This window comes from Eumetopias jubatus, unplaced genomic scaffold, assembly GCF_037043125.1.
Source record: "Eumetopias jubatus isolate StellerSeaLion01/CBP00866 unplaced genomic scaffold, mEumJub1_p1.0 scaffold_3, whole genome shotgun sequence".
Classification (NCBI taxonomy): Eukaryota; Metazoa; Chordata; class Mammalia; order Carnivora; family Otariidae; genus Eumetopias; species Eumetopias jubatus.
The window spans coordinates 93,138,533-93,158,488 of NW_028274809.1; the positions used below are offsets into that span (position 1 = coordinate 93,138,533).

At 36.2% G+C, this 19,956-nt stretch overlaps 1 protein-coding gene across 1 annotated transcript in view; it reads left to right on the plus strand.

Moving 5' to 3' along the window:
* Positions 1–19,956, plus strand: part of DARS1 (aspartyl-tRNA synthetase 1) — a 60,681-nt gene that overhangs the window by 22,801 nt on the left and 17,924 nt on the right. The window contains exons 5-6 of the mRNA XM_028101281.2: positions 16,307–16,409; positions 19,148–19,228. Of these exons, the coding sequence (XP_027957082.1) occupies positions 16,307–16,409; positions 19,148–19,228 (184 nt within the window). The remainder of the gene's footprint in view (positions 1–16,306; positions 16,410–19,147; positions 19,229–19,956) is intronic.

Sequence of the window (19,956 nt, forward strand, 5' to 3'; positions counted from 1 at the left end):
CTTAGAGGGCGCCTGGGTGGCTCAGTCATTAAGCGTCTGCCTTCGGCTCAGGTCATGATCCCAGGGTCCTGGGATCGAGTCCCACATCGGGCTCCCTGCTCAGCGGGAAGCCTGCTTCTCCCTCTCCCACTCCCCCTGCTTGTGTTCTTGCTCTCACTGTCTCTCTCTGTCAAATAAATAAATAAAATCTTAAAAAAAAAAAAATAAGTCATCTTAGAACTACTAGGATGATTTATTAAACCATTAATTTTTACAAACCACCTTTGGGCAGCTGGGTGTAATAATAGAGGGCCAGAGAGCCCAGAAACTTGGCTCCCCACTAACTAGCCATGTGACTTCATAAATTGTTTATCATATGCAGGTCTTCATTCTTTACAGCTAAGAACCTTCTTTATTTTTTTTTAAGATTTTATTTGTTTATTTGGCAGAGAGAGAGCAGGAGAGCAGCAGAGGGAGAGGGAGAAACAGGCCCCCCCGCCGAGCAGGGAGCCCGATGTGGGGCTCGATCCCAGGCCCCCGGGACCATGACCCGAGCCCAAGGCAGTCGCCCAACCAACTGAGCCCCCCAGGCGACCCAAGAACCTTCTTTGATAAATGTCTTCATTTCTGGGCGCCTGGGGGGCTCAGTTGGTTAAGCGACTGCCTTCGGCTCAGGTCATGATCCTGGAGTCCCGAGATTGAGTCCCACATCGGGCTCCCTGCTCAGCAGGGAGTCTGCTTCTCCCTCTGACCCTCCCCCCTCTCATGTGCGCTCTCTCTCTCTCTCTCTCTCTCAAACAAATAAATAAAATCTTAAAAAAAGAATTGGAATACAGATTTTTATTATAAAAAAGTGGTTTGTTATTTTTAAAACAACTTACATAATTTATGCTTTTCGGATGCTATTTTGATTTAACTGGCAAATATATGGTTTCTCATGTTTGGGAGTTTTCAGTTCTTTGCCTCAATGAATTGTATATTTAATTTACATCGTTGTTGCACTTTATGTTGGTGCATTACTTGAGAAACTAGTGTGTAGCAACTTTATAGTCTATCCTTTTTTTTTAACCTTTTATTACACCCTTCCCAAAATTTACAAATTATTCATTTTCAGTATGGGTGGTTATGTAGATCTGTGGGGCACACTTCTCACTGAGTATGGTAAGATTCAACAAATTATTTTTAACAACCAGAAAGTTAACAAATTTGTTGCTGTTTTTTGCTATAAACTTTTAATACTCAAGTTTCTAGAAGTGTTAAAATTTTAATAGTTTTTGTTGATATTCCGTTGATACTAGAATATGTAAATATGCAAAAAAGAAAAGCTTAAAATAGTGTCTTTTTCACCATTATTGATTTGTGGGGGGAGGGAGCAGAGGATAGATAGGAATAAAATGGGAATGGTTTTGAAAAATATGAGCTGATGACTACCTAAAATTGTAATTGTAGTCATCACCTAGCTTTCATCCAATTCCTAGGTTTATCCCTGCTATGAACAGGTAACAATTAGCATATATTCATATATAGGATTTCTTAACATATTTTAGGCCTTTACCGTGACAGGATATTTGGTAGAAGCACTTTGAGGGGCCTAAGTATGTGGTACCTAAAATAATGTGAAATAAAAGGTAAAAACTACTGTTCATACAAAGGTTATGCTATTAACCTTCCATCATTATCTTGAATGTATTGAGCAGATTATATGAATAATGATGGGATACTCTTCAGTGACCTCTGTTAACTGGCGACATATATTTCTTAGATGAAAGACCATGGAAGGAAGCCCCTGTGCGCGCGCGCGCACACACACACGCACACACACACACACACACGCACACACACACGCACACACACACACGCGCGCACACACACACACACACACACACCGGACTTTTATTACAGGTGAAATATTATTTTTAAGAAACAAAAAAATGTTTAAGAAACAATCCATAATTAAAATTCATTATAGTGACTGCCCTTCCTTTATCTTGCCAAGCTTTCCAGTGTCTAGCATGAATTTTATACTTGTTGGAATGCAGTGCATCAGAGTCTGATGTACAGGCAAATAACAGCAACATTATTATTATTGCTTATAACAATAGCAGCAGTAATAATTAAATATTCCTATACACTAAGTATGAAGCTGCAAAATGCCATACTTGTACTTTGCCCTTGATCCTCACAGCAGCACTATGAGATATAGACTGTTTTTTTTTTTTATGTCTTCCTTTTTACAGCTGAGGAAATTGAAATTTAAATACTAAGTGTAAGGTCTCTGACTCTAGGGCTCACATTCCTCCTATGTCATCCTATTTCTCTGAGTCTAATGATAGTAGTTCAAAGCCCTCCATAATATAGCTCACTTAGAATACAACCTTACTGTTACTGAAATATATTCATGCCTGGGAAATGCTTTCGGTCTCAGAGTAATGCTTTTTGCCTAAACAGTATCTTTTCTCCAGTGTGTAGTTTATTCTGATACATAGTTGATTAATGATAGATAGATAGATAGATAGATACCTGTTTTGTTTCCTGATGGTGATAATGACTTTTAGATACTTGCCCAAGTTGAAAACCAAAACTGGTGAAAATAATAATTTTGGTTTTAAAAGTATAACTGATTACAAAGTAATAAAAATATTTTTACGTTGTCATAAGTTAATGCTAAAAACAGTTCCAAAGGAGAAATTAAAATTTTTTTCTAGCTATCATTAATACTAGTTATTAATATTATCATTAATTAATTAATACTATCATTAATACTCCTCTACCATAAAGCAGTAGTTGGCTTCCTACAGAGTCATCCCATTGTTAAAAAGCATGCTATTAAAATGAAAACAGCAGGGGTGGGGAGCATTGGGGGTGGGGGGAGAAACGAAAGAGTTTGTGTTTGCAAAGATAGTTATTTTTCTTGAATAATTTCAGTATGAAAAATATTTGATAGCTATAATTATAAACATGAAACCCAAAATTCACTAGGCAGATTTAATAACTGCATCTACCTTTGCTTAAACTTTTGTCTTTTTTTTATCATCATCAACATTGCCACACAGTGCATCTTACACATTCTTAGCACTCTTGTGAGAAGTAAAACAGTCAATCAGCAAAGCAACCGTGTAGTGTATGCAATTGATGTGGAAAGTAAGTCCACAAAGTCTGAATATAAAAAAAGAATTTATCGTTTACTAAGATTCTGGACTCAGGAAGGAAATGAAAGAGTTTGGCTGGATAACCGATGCTATTCCTTAACTCATTGGCCTTCTGTTACACACTTGTACAAACAAAAATCCTCTCAGAATTGCTCTGTTGTCAGCAAGGGAGGAGATGTTGGGGCAGTCACAATATGGTTGTCTTTTAGGGTTAACTTTTTATAAAGTAGTGCTAATATTCAGTTCTGCTGTAACATAACAGATGCTTTCCTAAAAATCATGTGCTGTGCAAAATTATGCAGTAAAAACCTCAACGTTTATACAGAAAATGGATTGGTAGCACAGTGGTTATCAGTGACGTCATTTTTTTAAAATAACCTAATTTTTTTAAATATAGGTAGGATAGCATGATACATGTTGAATGGTTGAGAAATACATAAATATACTACCGTAAGTATCACATTTTTTTTTTATTGAAGTATAGTTGACACACCATGTTACGTTAGTTTCAGGTGTACAGCATAGTAACTGGACAACTCTGTGCTATGCTCACCACAAGTGTAGCTATCATCTCTTACCATACACTGCTGTCACAATACCATTGACTGTGTTCCCTGACTATATATACCTTTCATCTCCATGACTTACTCATTCTGTAACTGGAAGTCTGTACCTCCCACTCCCCTTCACCTGTTTTGCCTATCCTTCCATCCCTCTCCTGTCTGGCAACCATCAGTGTGCTCTGATATATTTATAGGTCTGTATTTATAGGTCTGATTTTGCTGTTTGTTCATTCGTTTTGGTTTTCTTTTAGATTCTACAAAGAAGAGAAATCATAACAAATTAAAAGTTTGTTTGGGCGTCTGGGTGGCTCAGTCGGTCATGATCCTGAGGTCCTGGTATCGAGCCCGCATCGGGTGTCCTGCTTAGTGGGGAGTCTGCTTCTTCCTCTCCCTCTGACCCTCCCCCAACCCCGCTCATGCTCTCGTTCTGTCTCTCTAAAATAAATAAAAATCTTAAAAACATGCTGTTTCCTTGTGGAAATGGGTGGCAGAGAGTTACAGCTTGTAGATTATTGTGAAGTGGTGGAAGGAAGGCTGGCTGAAAGCTGAAGGAAAATTGTACCGCCGGATGTGGATAGGTGTGGCATGTAACATAGATAGATGTTTGAGGTGTATGTGTTTTGAGTTCACCTGAGTACAGTTGTCTATACTGACCTTGTGTTTCTCACTGATGAAGTCTGGCATAGGTAGGCACAAACTTCTCATTATGCTTAAATTGATACTTAATGTATCAATTGTGTTGGAATTCACATTTTCAAAACAAGTATTATAGCAAAACTGATGGTACTCTTAAAAGAGATAACCATGTTTGCCCAGTGAGTAGGTAAAAACATGAGTCTTATCTGTTTACTGACTGCTGATGTGTGGGGGTGAGGAAAAGAAAGAAGTAGAAAATTACTTCAGAGTTTCCAGTTTGAGATACTATGTAGAAATGACACTGTCAATCTGGACTAAATTCCCAGTATGGGCTGGGACAAAACACGACGCACTCTCTGGGCCCGTGATGGGCTCACCTTCTCTTAGAGCACTTTGCCAGATAGAGTGGATACTGAATGGGAGTGGGGCTCCGTTAGCCATGAAGACAAGGAGAGTGGGTTTGAATAGGCGGCTAGCAGTATCACCTAAGCTTACCTATGCTGAGTAAATTGGAGAGAAGTTCTAGCCTTTTGAGTTCATGGAGTTCCAAAGACTGAATGAAATAGGATGTTTTACTCAAAGCCATTTTATTTTTCTGGCTGATGTACTGTATTCCTCTCATTTCAAGTCATCTCATGCTAAATGTCTTTAGGTGTTCATTTGGAATAGCTTGGCCTTAAAATTCCTTACTTCTCCTCCACTAGCTTCACTATTCATTTTAATAACTCACTCCTGGGACCGCCACTTGGATTTTGGTCCTTAGAACTTAATTTTAAACTCCAGTGGCGATTCTCTCTAACCATAATTTCCAACTTTTTACCTGCCCCATGCCTCCTAATCTTCTGTTGGACCTCATCAAGACTTCTGGTCTTTTTACCAGTCTCCCCTTTTTGTCCTACTTTTTCTGTCCTCTTCTGACCTCATGCAAGCCAGTTCCATTCCCAGAACGACCCACACTGCATCCTTACCACTGTTCCCCTTTCTTTTGCCCTGTGAATATGAACTCCCCATAGACTCCCGATCCCATAATTTAACAACGAGGTTAGGGAGTATATTGTGTATTTGTGGCACAACAGTTGATTTTTATTCTAAGCCGGGCCTAGTGGAATGTATTCTACTTTATAATGAAAATAGAGGTTTATAGGCTGCCCCCTGTTTCATTGTTTCACTGAACTCCAGTATCTCATTCCTCTTCATCCCTTGGTTTCTAACTACAATTATAATTAGAAAAGAAAAATTTGGAAAACACTGTGACTTGTATTGCTTAATATATCATCAGCCTTGTATTATGATTAAAAACAGCACATGAACAGCAACATATAAATTCTGGTGGATTCTGTTACTTATTTAAATGAAGCAAAATCCTTACTTATAGATGTTTTTAGCTTACTTTAGAAATTTGAGGACCAGCGAAGCATGAGTAATTCAAATGAATATTTACTAATACGTTCACTTTGGAAAGGTAGCAGCTTAGTTAGTGAGTCAGCTAACCATGCTTTCTGCTAGAGTCTTTGGTTTGGAAAATAGCATGCTTAGAAATATGTCCATGAGAAAAAGGCCATTTCTAATCTTCAGTTAATTTTCATTTTGTCTTAGTTCTTATTTGTGAAATGCTTGTGATTATCTTTAGAGGAGTGCCTAAGGACTGTTTTGTTTATTCTCAAGGTGTTTCCATTTTGAATAGTGCTACCCTAAGAGACTGGACATTTAAAACATGTGAACTCCTACGCAACAAAGTGGCAGAAATAATGGTATTTATATGTTAATTCCATGAGTCCCTACATTTAACTCTATTCCCTCTGGCCATATACCAGGTGGAAAAAAGCAAGGACTCCACTATTAAAAATATCAAATCAGATAGTTCCAGCTGGGGTTTCCCAATTATTTAAAAGGCAAAATATGAGGTCACTTTTAATATCTTAAGTGGATAACTATCTTAGCATTTACTTTAGATATTAAATCTGAGGTGCTTATCTTTGCCTTACTAACTGGATTGTACCGCTAGCAGTTTCCAGCTTTTGAGTGTATTCCTTAAGAGCAACATTGGCACTTAATATAGGGTCAGTTGTTTTCCCCACTTATCTTTCCTAGGAATATCCAATTCATCAATATACTAATCTGAAAAGTTGACTCACTAATTGGATTTAAGTGCCACAGGACTCTTCGACACGTTATTTTAATCAGTTTGTTGGAAAGATCAATTTTCTCATGGTTGAATGCATATAAAAATGAAGCAACTAAATGAGTTACACAGGAAGGTTGGCACATCTCATTCCCTAGAGATCTTTAAGAAGAGGTTCTTAATTGTGTATCCAAAATGGTTTGTGGTCTTTAAATGAAATTTGTCTGGAAGCAGGAAGATGGGATACCTATCCAGGCCTGTGTTTCTGGATCTCCATCTTATGTTGACATTAACTTTCTAATATTTAGTAGCTGGTGTTTGAGTTAAGAGAAGAAGTCATGTCTTTTTTCTTTTTAAAATTATTTTTTATTTAGTGCCATTTTAAACTAATGAACACAGTTATCTTGTGTTAGTTATGGTTGAGTTTTTTTTTTTTTAAGATTTTATTAATTTATTCATGAGAGAGAAGCAGAGGGAGAAGCAGGCTCCCAAGGAGCAGGGAGCCCGATGCGGAACTTGATCCCAGGACCCTGGGATCATGACCTGAGCTGAAGGCTGACGCTTAACCATCTGAGCCACCCAGGTGCCCTATGGTTAAGTTTTGTAAGGACAAAAATTTTTTAAAGGCAGCTCTAGAGGCCTTTTTTGTATTGACTGCTGTTAAGGAGTACAGTGAATGTAAACAGTGTTTAAAGTTTCAAGCTAGAAGGAAGAAAAAGGAGCAGCAAGTTTAAGGTCCAAGTGGTTAAGTGATCTGTAATATTTCCTTCAGTGGTCTTCATTCCATTTTTTTCTAATTTAAAAATTTAGAGAAAAATAATGAAGTTTCAGCCTAAAGTTATAGTGACTACTATAAAGGGCTACAGTTAATTTGAATATCAGTTGTTAAAAATTATATTTTGCTCTTTATACTTTTGTAACATCCCTCTTCCCACCCAGCATATGTTTGGATTCTGAAAAAAAGGCTTTTTCAGACTGTTAGTTGTGTACATACGTGTTTTATTTTCTTTTTCTTCATATTACTCATTGTGGTTAAGTGATTTATTGGTATCTGGTGAGTCACAAGTGTATTTTTCATTCTGTGAGTCACCTAGCTGCATACAAGTTTGTGCATTTTCTTTCCTTTCTAGATCTTTCATCTAAAAATAGGTATTTTACTTAGTTGGTAGGTTGAAATTTCAGTTTGCTGCATTAACTTTTAGAATTGTAAAATATCAAAATAAGACTCAGAAGAAATCTCACTGATTTAGAAAACTTATTTAGCACCTCCTCTGGTCCAGGCACTCTGCTGGGCTTGGGAATACCATGACACATGTATCACATAAGGAACTTAATTTGGGGAGAGAGCAAAATAGATTAATAACTGCATGTGAAGACATGCTACAGGTGCTGTGGTAGAAGTGTATGTATATATCATGTACAGTAGAGGCCCAGAGGGAATGGGCATGTGGGTACTCCTTGAGCATCATATGGATAGTAAGTTGGTGAATATAGGCTAGGTCATTATACTGTGGATTGCAGCTCTTTGAAAAACTGTACATAGATGGTTTATACAGCTTTGTTGGAGTGAGATACTTATCTATTAGAGGAGAAACAGAACTTCTATATTTGGTCCTGTCCAGTACAACATTTGTATTGAAAACTTTGATAAAGATGTGCTTTTAAAAAATAGATCTAAAATCTGTCAGAAATTCTCAGTTTATGAGATTAATTTTTTTTCTTTTAAGATTTAACTTCTTTATTATTATTAGAAAGAGAGAGAGAAAAAAAAGTAAGCGGGGAGAGGGACAGAGGGAAAGGGAGAGAATCTCAAGCCGACTCCCCACTGAGCATGGGGCCGATGCCAGGTTCGATTTTGCCACCCTGAGATGATGACCTGAGCCAAAGGCAGATGCTTAACCAAATAAGCCACCTCATAAAACTCAAAGAATTTGAGTTTTTTAATAATTCATTTATAGATAAACACTGGGCCTGTTACTTGGATTGCATCTCAGAAGGCCACATGTCACCTATAGTATGTCAGGTCTCTGAAGCAAGACTGCAGGATTCCAGTAACAAAAAGGAGCTAATACTGGTACCCTAACTGGTTCCCTTTGGCATATTGTAACTAATTGCAGTTTATTGTGCTTCATTTTGGTTTTGGGAGATTATATTTATAAGTATTAAAATAATAAACTAAAAATGGACAAGTAGCTTTTTAACTTTCTACCAAGAGACCACAGATTGAGGATAAAATTTAAAACGTGAGCACATATGAGAAAATGTTAATGCTGACACTTCTACTCTTACAGATCTATGTATCAGCCAGGTTCTGCACTGCTTTGTGTGTGTGTGTATGTGTGTGTGTATGTGTGTGAGAAAGAGGGGCGAGGGAGAATCTAATAAGATTGGACAAGATGTCATTGCTCTCAAATAAGGAATTACCAGGAAGACTGTAAAGTATGAATCTGCATTCACTATCGCTAATTATGAACCTTACCCTGAGTTTATGTTTGTCTAAGGGTAATACTTATGCTTAGGATTACATGTATATAATTTTAAAATAAATAAAATAGGGGTACCTAGGTGGCTCAGTCAGTTAAGTGGCTGCCTTTGGCTCAGGTCATGATCTCAGGGTCCTAGGATTGAGCCCTGCATCAGGCTCCCTGCTCAGCAGGCAAGTCTCCCCCTGCTTGTATATGTGCTCTCCCTCCCTCTCTCTCTCTCTCTCTCTCTCTCTCTCTCTCTCTCTCTCTCTTTCTCTCAAATAAATAAAATATATATGCATTGGGGTACATACCCTCCAATTTTTTTACTGATAGAGTATATCAAATTATCAGAAATGTTTGGAGACAGTCAACCTATAGTTGATATATTAATTAATCTATCTGTATTAATCCTATATGTAAGGTTAATCTCTATATTAACCCTATAGCTGATATATTATTCTCTCCTTTTTGAAACATGTTGCTTCCTTGCATCTCTAATGCCACTCTCTTTTGATTTTTCTTTTTTGGGGGGGAGTCTCCTTTTATCCCCCACACAGAATTCCGTCATGGTCTTCGGCATTTCTGACAAGTAGTAAACAATAGGTATAAATGAGATTGACCCCTCAAAAAATAATTTATGTGACAAAACCAAGAGGTAATTCCAGATAAGTTGCTTTAAGATTATTTTAGGCAGTGCTAATTTTGAAATGTATTTAGAGTCCCTACAACCTTTCCCTGGAAGTCACTTTGAAGAGGACAGTATTCATTTGAATGGATAAATTCTGCTGTGTTTGATATTAAATCAAGCCTAATATTTCATAGTCAAATTTTGTATATCTTTTTTAAATCCCTTTACAATGCATAATACATACTGGAGGATTCCAGTGTGTATGTAATGAGGACAAATAAACTTTCACTTATTGCAGAGTCCTTTTTTAGGATTAGATGATAGCTTTGAACTCAAGCATTTTTTTTTTAATTTTATGTTTTTAAACTTATGATTGTATTCTTAGTCAGCTGTTGCAAAAAAAAAATACTGTGTAACAAACCATCTTAAATTCTGCAGTATGGTAAGACTACTCAAAGCCATCTACAGATTCAGTGCAATCCCTTTCAAAAATCCCAATGGCATTTTTTGCAGAAATAGAAAAATCCATCTTAAAATTCATGTGGACTCTCAAGGGACCCAGAACAGCCAAAACGGTTTTGAAAAAAAAGAACAAATTTAGAGGACTTGCACTCCCTGATTTCAAAACTTCCTATAAAACTATAGTAACCAAAAGTATGTGATACAACATAAGAATAGACATATAAACTAATGGAATAGAAAAGAGAGCACATAAAAAACCCTGGCTTAAATAGCCAACGGAATTTTGACAAGGGTACCAAGACCTTTCAATGGGGAAAGGATGGTCTTCTCAACAAATGGTGCTGGGAAAACTGGATATCCATATGCCAAAGACCTTACCATACACCATATATAAAAATTAACTGAAAATGGATCGATTACCGGGACACCTGGGTGGCTCAGTCAGTTAAGCATCTCCCTTCGGCTCAGGTCATGATCCCAGGGTCCTGGGATTGAATCCCGCATTGGGCTTCTTGCTCAGCAGGGAGCCTGCTTCTCCCTCTGCCTGCTACTCCCCCTGCTTGTGCTCTCTCTCTCTCTGGCAAATAAATAAATAAAATCTTTTTTTAAAAAATGGATCAATTACCTAAATATAAGAGCTGAAACTATAAAACTCTTAGAAGAAAACATAGGCCAGAAGCTTTATGATATTGGATTTAGCAGTGATTTCTTAGATACAACACCAAAAGTGGAAGTGACGAAAGTAAATCTAGATTAATTTGACTTCATTGAAACTAACACATTTTATGCATCAAAGGGCACTATCAAGAGAGTGAAAAGACAGTCCACAGAATGGGAGAAGATATTTGTAAATTATATAGCTGATAAAGGATTAATATCTAGAATATATAAAAACTCTGATAACTTATAACAACAACCCAATTCCAAAATGCGCAAGGGACTTGAGTAGACATTTCTCCAAAGAAAATATACAGATGGCCAATAAGCACATGAAAAGATGCTCAACATCACTAGTCATTTGGGAAATGCAAACCAAAACCACAATGAGATATCACTTCATATCCATTAGGATGACCATTACTACCCCCCCCAAGAAAAAGGAAAAATAATGAGTGTTAGTGATGTAGAGAAATTGGAACCCTCATGCATTGCTGGTGGGAAATGTAAAACGGTACTGCTGCTCTGGAAAACAATATGGCAGTTCCTCAAAAAGTTAAACATAAAATTATCATATGATCCAACAATTCCACTTCTAGATAGATACCCAAAAGAATTGAAAGTGGGAACTCAAACAGATACTTCTTGTGCTATTGTTCAAAGCAGCATTATTCACAATAACCTAAATAGAAAACAACCCAAATGTCCATCAACAGTTGAATGGATAAACAAAATGTATTATGTATATATAATGAAATATTATTTAGCCTTAAAAAGGAATGAAGTTTTGATACAAGCTATAATATAGATGAACCTTGAAAACTTTATGCCAGGTGAGATAAGTCAGACACAAAAGAACAAATATTACAGTTCCACATAACTTGAGATACCTAGAGTAATTAGGTTCATAGAGACAGAAAGTAGAATAGAGGTTACCAGGAGCTGAGGTGGGGGTGGGAGGAAGTTTGGAATGAGTGGAGAGTTAATTGTTTAATGAGTTCAGAGTTTCTGGGATAATGAAAAAGTTCTAGAAATGGATAGTGGTGGTGGTTGCATAAAATTGTGAATGCCACTGAATTATACATCTAACAGTGGTTAAAATGGTAAGTTGTATGTATTGTATACTTTACCAATATTAAAAATTCAGCAGCATACAACAATAAACCTTGATTTCTTGCTCATACGTCTGTGGGTCAGCTAGAATTCAGCTCATCTAGGCTTGTTTTGAAGCTGTGGTTTGTGTCCTGGTCTGCTCCGTGTGTTTCTCAGCTTCCTAGGACCAACAGCTACTTGAGACATCATCTTATGGAGAAAAGCAGAAATGCTGAAGGGCAAGTTCAGCTGCACAAGCACATTTCAATCCTTTATTGGCATCATATCCACTGATCTGTCACTGATAAAGCAAGTCATATGGCCAAAGCCAAGAGGCAAAAAATTACCTTCTGTCTACCTTGAATCTATGGCAAAAGTATGGATGAATACTACTACCATAGGGGAGCAAAGACTTGAGAGCAAGAATTCAATGCACCACAGAGATAAGCTAAGAACTTAAAAAAAAATTTTGGCAACAGTGAAGAATAAGGCATTGCTCATTAGTACATTCTTTGAGGCTTTGAAGTTTACCTCCCTTTAAGTACTGAAACTATTCTGACAATTTTAACAGAATCTTTGAAGTATTTTATACATTCTTCCTTTTTAAAAAGGTTTTTTTTTTTAATGACAGAGGGCCATTACTATGAACATCTATTACTATGCTAAGTTACACTGTGGTTCTTTGTCACTTTTCTGTTTATTTTTTTAATGCATATTCTTCAGCAGTCAACTCTTAATACTATAGTTGTGCCTACTTCTAATAGTTTAGTTAGACTTCTTTTTTTAGTTTGTTGCTTCTTAGGTAATGTAGATATGAAAATTTATAATCAAGATGGATAAAACTACAGATACTGAAAGTGTCCCTGAGGTAATTGGTGAGGCCCTGAGTAGCAAACTATATGACACTCAGGTTAGAAAGGTGGGATTTTATTCCTTCAGATAATGGAGTAGTGTTTGCTTTTTTCCCCAAGTTGCACATTTTATAATTGAGTTATTCATACGTTATACCATTTGTTTTAGAAAAATAAACTCAATAGCGAACTCAAAATATTTTTATAAAATACTTTTTTTTTAAGATTTTATTTAGAGAGCGAGAGAGCAGGCATGAACGGGGGGAGGGGCAGAGGGAAAGATAGAAAGAATCTCAAGCAGACTGAGTACAGAGCCCAGTGTGAAGCCGAATCTTATGACCCTGAGATCACGACCTGAGCTGAAATCAAGAGTCGGACACTCAACCGACTGAGCCACCCAGATGCCCCTACAATTTTATTTTCTAAAGACAGTGTAAGTTAGAAGTAAACTATTAGATTGATTGTTGACAGTTCCTAGTGGATGACATGAACAGGATAGCCTGTTAGAGCATTTTTTAAGATCAAGGCTGTAACTAATTTATCTTATTTGTAGAGTGATTAGTTATATGCAGGTCAGAAGGGTGGTTGGAAAGTGGAAGAGGTGTAAGACGCAATGAAGTAATAGTGTGTTTGGGGACGTGGTGCTAATAATAAATATAGCTAACTTAGCTCTTGGAAGGATGTGTTTAATTTACTTCATCCATTTCTTCTACAATCAGATAGCTCCCGGGAGTTCTCTGCTTTCCACCGTGGATTTTTTTCCTGTTGTATCCTCTAAAAACCCAAGGCTTTTGGTTGTCTGTTTGACATAACCCTCTGTCAAAATAGGGGTATAGTGGCATATTAGTTTCAAAATTTAAAACTGAAACTTTAACAGGGTCTCTTTATGACAGCAGTCAAACTACAGTATACACACTCCAAAGTTTTAAGCCATCTTAACCTACAGTATCAGTTAGGATCATATTAATTAGGCTTTTTCTAAAAGTAGAATTTCATCCTTCTAGCAGTAGCTTATTCATGTATTCCTATCCCTCTCTTGCATTGACTCTTAATTATACACACAAATACATAAAACCCTCATTAATGCTTTACTAAAGTTGACTAGCAAGTCCTGTCTGACCCTTTTTTACAAATCTGACTCTTTGTTTTATTTTAATATTATTTGTACTGAATTTATTCATGTCTACAGATAAATAACACTAGCTGGATATATATGTGGATGTAGTTATAGAGATATTAGAGCTAAATTATCCAAGGTTTAAAAAAATCATGGAATGGTGTTACTAATATCTAAAGAGACTGTTCTATTAACAGCATATAGCTGCTAAGTATAATAAGATAATACTGAGATTGGAAGGGCAAAAAAAATTACAAGCATCCTCTGTAACTGGTTAATTCTACCTTCTTTCTAATTGATTCAGTAGATTAATTTGTGATAGAAGTCTATCTTTGGCCCTAGTTCAAGAAATAGGTTGGATTTTTTAGAAGTTCCTTTTGTGAGTTGTTTGGTGCTAGAAATGTTTAAAATAGTGGTTATTTTTTGTCTAGCTGTGCAAGTATTTTATCACATAATATTACCTAATTAAATAAAAGTACTAAACATAGACTTAATTACAAGTTTCAGGTCCTGGATAAAAGAAGTCATCTGGTACTTTTGAGGAAAAAAACTTTTATTTTCTTTAATTGGCCCTTTAGGGCAGAGTGTCAGATCACATCCCAGCTTTTTTTTTTGGAAGGATATTAACTTAGTGCTCAATCTTTGAGAGTAGATAACTTGAGTTGGCTTGAAGATGACTTTCTGATAATGGAAAGCTTCTTACTAAGGGGATGACCCAAGAGGGCCAGGGTCATAATGTAGGAGAGGAGCTCTAGTTGGGGCAGAACAGGTTACTCGACGAAGCACACCAATCAATAAGGAAGAGAAAGCCTTCCTCATGGAAAGGTGTAAGCTAAGCAGCAGTATTCTCACATAGCCTGAATCATATACTCAGGTATCACGTTTACTCATTCAATCAGAAGATACAACTGGTAGGTGGAAATCATACTGAAGAGAGATTCGATGATCTGGATTGCCAGTGTTATTTAGAAAGCCCTTTAGCAATATACCACAATAAATTCTGAGTTTCTTCAGTGCACAAGGTTTTAGCTAGATATTAGGTAATGGCTCTAGTGCAGGAGACGTATGAATGTAAGAAATAGGCATATTTTTGGGTTTCTTTTAAAGTTGATATCAGACATATAGAGTTCTAGACAGTGTAGTAAAGTGAAATGAAAATTTTTCTTCCTTTCTTCACCACTTTTCACCTCTTATCCTCATTTTGATCCTTTTCCAACCCTGAGCAAATGTTCATTAAAATGGATTGTGGTGTTCTCTTAGGTAAAATAAGCATTGTTGGATTTCTGAAATCTTGTCAAGTGGCACTGCAACTACTAAGGGCCCAATTCCTCATCAGAATAAATAGAACTTTTCCTGTGAAAGTTAAATCTTTTTCTTTCCTCTTTTTTTTTTTGCTTTTTTTTTTTTTTAGATTCTTGTCATTCATTTTGCAGGATTCTGGGTTGGGACTTAAGCCATGAAAGGTCAATATAAAAGTTAACGGAGGCTTATGACATAGCAGATAAACAGGGAGTCCAGAACAGATTTTCTTGATGCATGTTTGCCCTTTCTATTATGCCAGCTGTGTCAGAAACTCCACTTGTCTCCCAGTTACCACTTTTGCATTTTTCTTCCTTCTTTTGTTTCACCTCACTTCTGCACTTCGTTACCACCTGAGAGTTGTAATTGGTAGTTTTACATTGATAATTTTGGCCAGTTGAGCTGCCATGATGCTGACATCACTCTCCAAGAATGGAAAGTTAAATATTTATCCTTTTCCACAAATATATTATGATATATTCTGTCAGTACAATAATATACATAAAACTGGTACATTTTGTATGGGAACCACCATTTTGGATTATACCCTTTCTCCCTTGGTTATGTACTAGAAATCAAAAAATAATCAGTTGGTAAGCTTAATAAGCTACTTAATAATTGTATTTCAGAATTTGTCTTATGTTCAAAATTCAAGTTTGTTATAAAATTCAACTGCCTAGGTGACCCATTTAGTGTATATTGAGCTTCATGTAGACATTCTTAAATGAGATTGCACAATCCTGTAGGCTGTCTGCCATAAATCCAATGACAGTGTGTACTCAGAAACTATAGGTGTGGAGAGCTTAATTGCAGCAACCTAATATCCTTTTATTACCTTGAAATCTTTTGAGTTGACCTTCTTCTATTATTTAATTCCATTACATACCAGTAATTACATTTATTGAAGCCCATACTTCTCCTTATAGGAGGAAATGCTGATCTTTGTAAATTTCAACTACAGGAAGGGAAATGTTCTTTAATAAATAATTGAAAGACTTTTTTCTACTTTTCACAATTCAGTGCTGGTCCTGTTGCCATGTATGTTCAGAGTATTTTATGAATGGTAACTAAATTATGGCATCTAGAAAATCATCTCTTCAAGAAATCTCACAAGGTGTGCTACATAATAGCTTATTGTAAGTAGGTTAAATAGACTGGCTTTATCTCAAGTGGCTTACTGTGTTAAAAAAGAGTTTAATATTTCGGCTTTACTGTTGAAACACCAAATGAATTCTGACACCTCTGATGAGATGATTAAAGTTGGGAATTTTTTCTTTTGACAGCATTAACAAAGAGAGCATCGTAGACGTAGAAGGTGTAGTGAGAAAAGTGAATCAGAAAATTGGAAGCTGTACACAGCAAGACGTAGAGTTACATGTTCAAAAGGTAACTTTTTTCAAAATATAAATTTGGGTACAGAAATAGATTTGAGTGGTTCTTATAACCATTCATATCAAATCTATATGTTCTTAGAGTTGATATAAAATATTGAGATTTATAAATCGAGTACTGAATCAATTAGCTTTTGTCCTATAACAAACCACCCAATACTTAAAACATTTATTTGCTCATGATTCTGTGTATGGGGCAGTTAGAGTCAGCCTATCTGGGGTGACTCATCTACTTTGCATGACATCAACTGGGCCTACTGATATTTCTGGGGCATTTCTCCCTGTGGCCTCTGTTCGTCCAGCGGGCTAGCCCAGGCTTGCTGACATGGTACCAGAAGGGTTCCCAGCAGCAAAAGAGGGAAGCCCTAGTGTGCAAGCACTTTTCAAGCTTCTCCTTGTGTCACGTTTGCTAAATATGTCATTGGTCAAAGCAAGTCACATGAAATAACTTACTAGATTTAAGGGATAGAGAAAAAGATTCCACCTCTTGATGGGAAGAGGCAACATCATTGAGAAAAGACATGTATATAGGAGGCTGAGGAATTATTAGAGCCATTTTTTGCAAACAATATACCATAGTCACATAGGGAAAAATAGAAAATACATCTAAAAAGCTTTGTTTGCTATTATGAATGTATTTTGCTATGAACTTTCTTCTGACAGTATACCTCTAAAGGTTGATTAATTATACTAATTCTTAATGAATATATTTCCTTATAGTCATTATATTACTGATACTTAATCAAAAGAGACAAAACTGTGTTGGTCTTACATTCCAGCAGTAACTTCCTTTCATACAAGATTTATCCCACGTCTATTTCCTCCTCAGAAATAAAAACTATAAGTGCTCATTATCATTGACTTTTAAAATACTATAAGTGAACTCACACATATTTAGTACTTTTGAAATAACGCTGCAGTTTCGAACCTGCAGTTCTTAGGTCCAGGCCTAGTTTGTATCTACAATATGCATCATTAAATTTCTCTTAAGGAGTAGTCACTTCCTGCCCTCATCCCTGTATGTGTATTTGCTTGTGTGTGAGCATATATAAGATAGAGCAGTCAGGCAGATGGATAGATTGCAGAAAGATGGACTCATACACACTCATTTGAGAGTAAGGTCGTATTTAACTGGAATCATCATGGGAACTCTTCAAGACTTAGAAAATCTTGTGTTTTTTACTGACCTAACTTGCCAAATTACTTTTTTTTCTTTGTGTGAGCTTCATTTCAAAGCAACCACACCAAGAAGTGTGTAACCTATAAAGGCAGACCAACCTAAGGGTACGCTAACCAAGTAAAACAACCCCCATATTCCAAGTAACATGCCTTTTTCAATACTTCAAAAAATAAAATTTTAGTGAGTAGAGCAAATGTATTCTAAAATATTCTAATTATCTAGCATTCAGTACAATCCTAATAAATGTAAATGATAAATATAAAGCCTAAAGAGCTTACAAATTTTGCCTTAATGGAAATAATTATAAAGTATCTCACAAAGTATAAAGTATTATATCTTAAAAAGGGTCTTACAGTAAGCATGACTCTTATCAGTTATTTATTTATTCAGCCAGCAGTTACTGAGCACGTACTTTGAGCCTGCACTGTGAAGTTATAGGATGCTCACAACCTAATGAAGTGAATTTCTACTAGTTTTAAAAATAGAAGAGGGAGCTGTTCCATTCTACAACTTTGCATTGGAAATCAAGTTGCTATTAACTCATCAAGGGGAAACACTATACTTGAGCATAGAAGGTGGTGACAATTCTATTTTACTATCAGAAGGACTGGAGTATCCTTCTGACACTTTTTCTTAAAGAGTCTGAACTGAATGCTAAATATGATCTACCAACTGGAAGAATATAATTTCCTTTCCTGAATTAACTAAATAAGGTCTGTTTCCCTTTCATGCTTTAACAGGCTTTCCAGGCATAGTTGGGAGTAACTAATAGGGTAACATGTTTTAAGAGTAGCCAAAAAACCCTAGCTCATTTTTTATGACCTAACTGTGTTTTAGCACTAAAATGTGCAATTAATGTGAGTGAATTTAACAAATAAAAAGGAATTTTAACACCATAGAGGAATACCTTCTATGGCAGCTCCAAACCAGGAGAGTAGCAGGAAATGAGATATAACATGTTTGATCAAAGATGGCAAGGAAGGGATATTTAGAAAAAGAATGAGAAAAGGGAGTTGATGGACAGCAGAGTTGGGCTGACTTTGGTCCTAGCTGTAGAAATGGCCAAATGCTGTGAACAGTGATAATAACACATTTGTTTAATGGCCCTTTCAAAAGAGCAAAGTGTTTTCATATTCATTACTCTATTTGATTCTTACCTCAGACTTTATTTTACAGAGTAGAATATTGACGCTCTGAGGTTAAATGCTTCGCGTAACAGCTTTTATGTGACAAAGGAAGGCCATAAGCTCAAACCCCTTGACCCCAGTTAGTACTTATTTGTCACGCTGGTATGCACATTAGAGTTTACAAAGTATCTGTATATATGTTCTCTCATTTGACTTCCAACAACCTAGGGAAATAGGCAAGAAATACTCTGATTCCCATTTTAAAAGTGAAAAAACATGTACATCTTTGTTTGATTTTAGCAAGTAGTTTCAGTTAGGATATATGCAAACATAGCTTCATATTTATGTCAACTGTAGATTTTTCTTAAGTAAAAGATAACAGGTTTTGTGTGCTTCATGATATTTTTGGTAATCTCTCACTTTCAGATTTATGTGATCAGTTTGGCTGAACCCCGCCTGCCCCTGCAGCTGGATGATGCCGTCCGGCCTGAGGTGGAAGGAGAAGAGGTTAAAATTACATTTTTGAAATACTTTGCTTCCTCTGTATGTTTAATTTGTAGAACATTGAAAACCTGATGTCCTGCTTTTGTATGAAGGGTACCTGTGAAGTGATTGGAGCTTCATTTTTTATCTAAATTTACTCTCACATCAATAGTTCTCCAACTTTTTGGTCTCAGGATCCCTTTACACTCTTAAAAATAATTTCCCCCATAAACTTTTGTTTTTGTATATCTTTATCAATATTTATATTAGAAATTAGGATAGGAAATTCTTTGTATTAATAAAAGTAACAGTAGTATAGATATATTTATATATCTGTTTATATATATTAATCCTATATGAATGATAAAAATAACATTTTTAAAAATATATGTATATATTTTTAAAGATTTTGTTTATTTATTTGACAGAGAGAGACACAGCGAGAGAGGGAATACAAGCAGGGGAGTGGGAGGGGGAGAAGCAGGCTTCCCGCCAAGCAGGGAGCCCGATGCAGGGCTTGATCCCAGGACCCTGGGATCCTGACCTGTGCCAAAGGCAGGCGCTTAACGACTGAGCCACCCAGGCACCCCTTGAAAAATATTTTCAAAAACAAAAAATAATTTAGTGTCAAGAGTGACATTGTCTTACATGTCTGTAAATCTTTGTAATGTCTGCCTTAAAGGACAACAATTAGATTCTCATACCTGCCTCTGCATTCATTCTGTTGTGGTAGCACACATTATGAAGCCTTG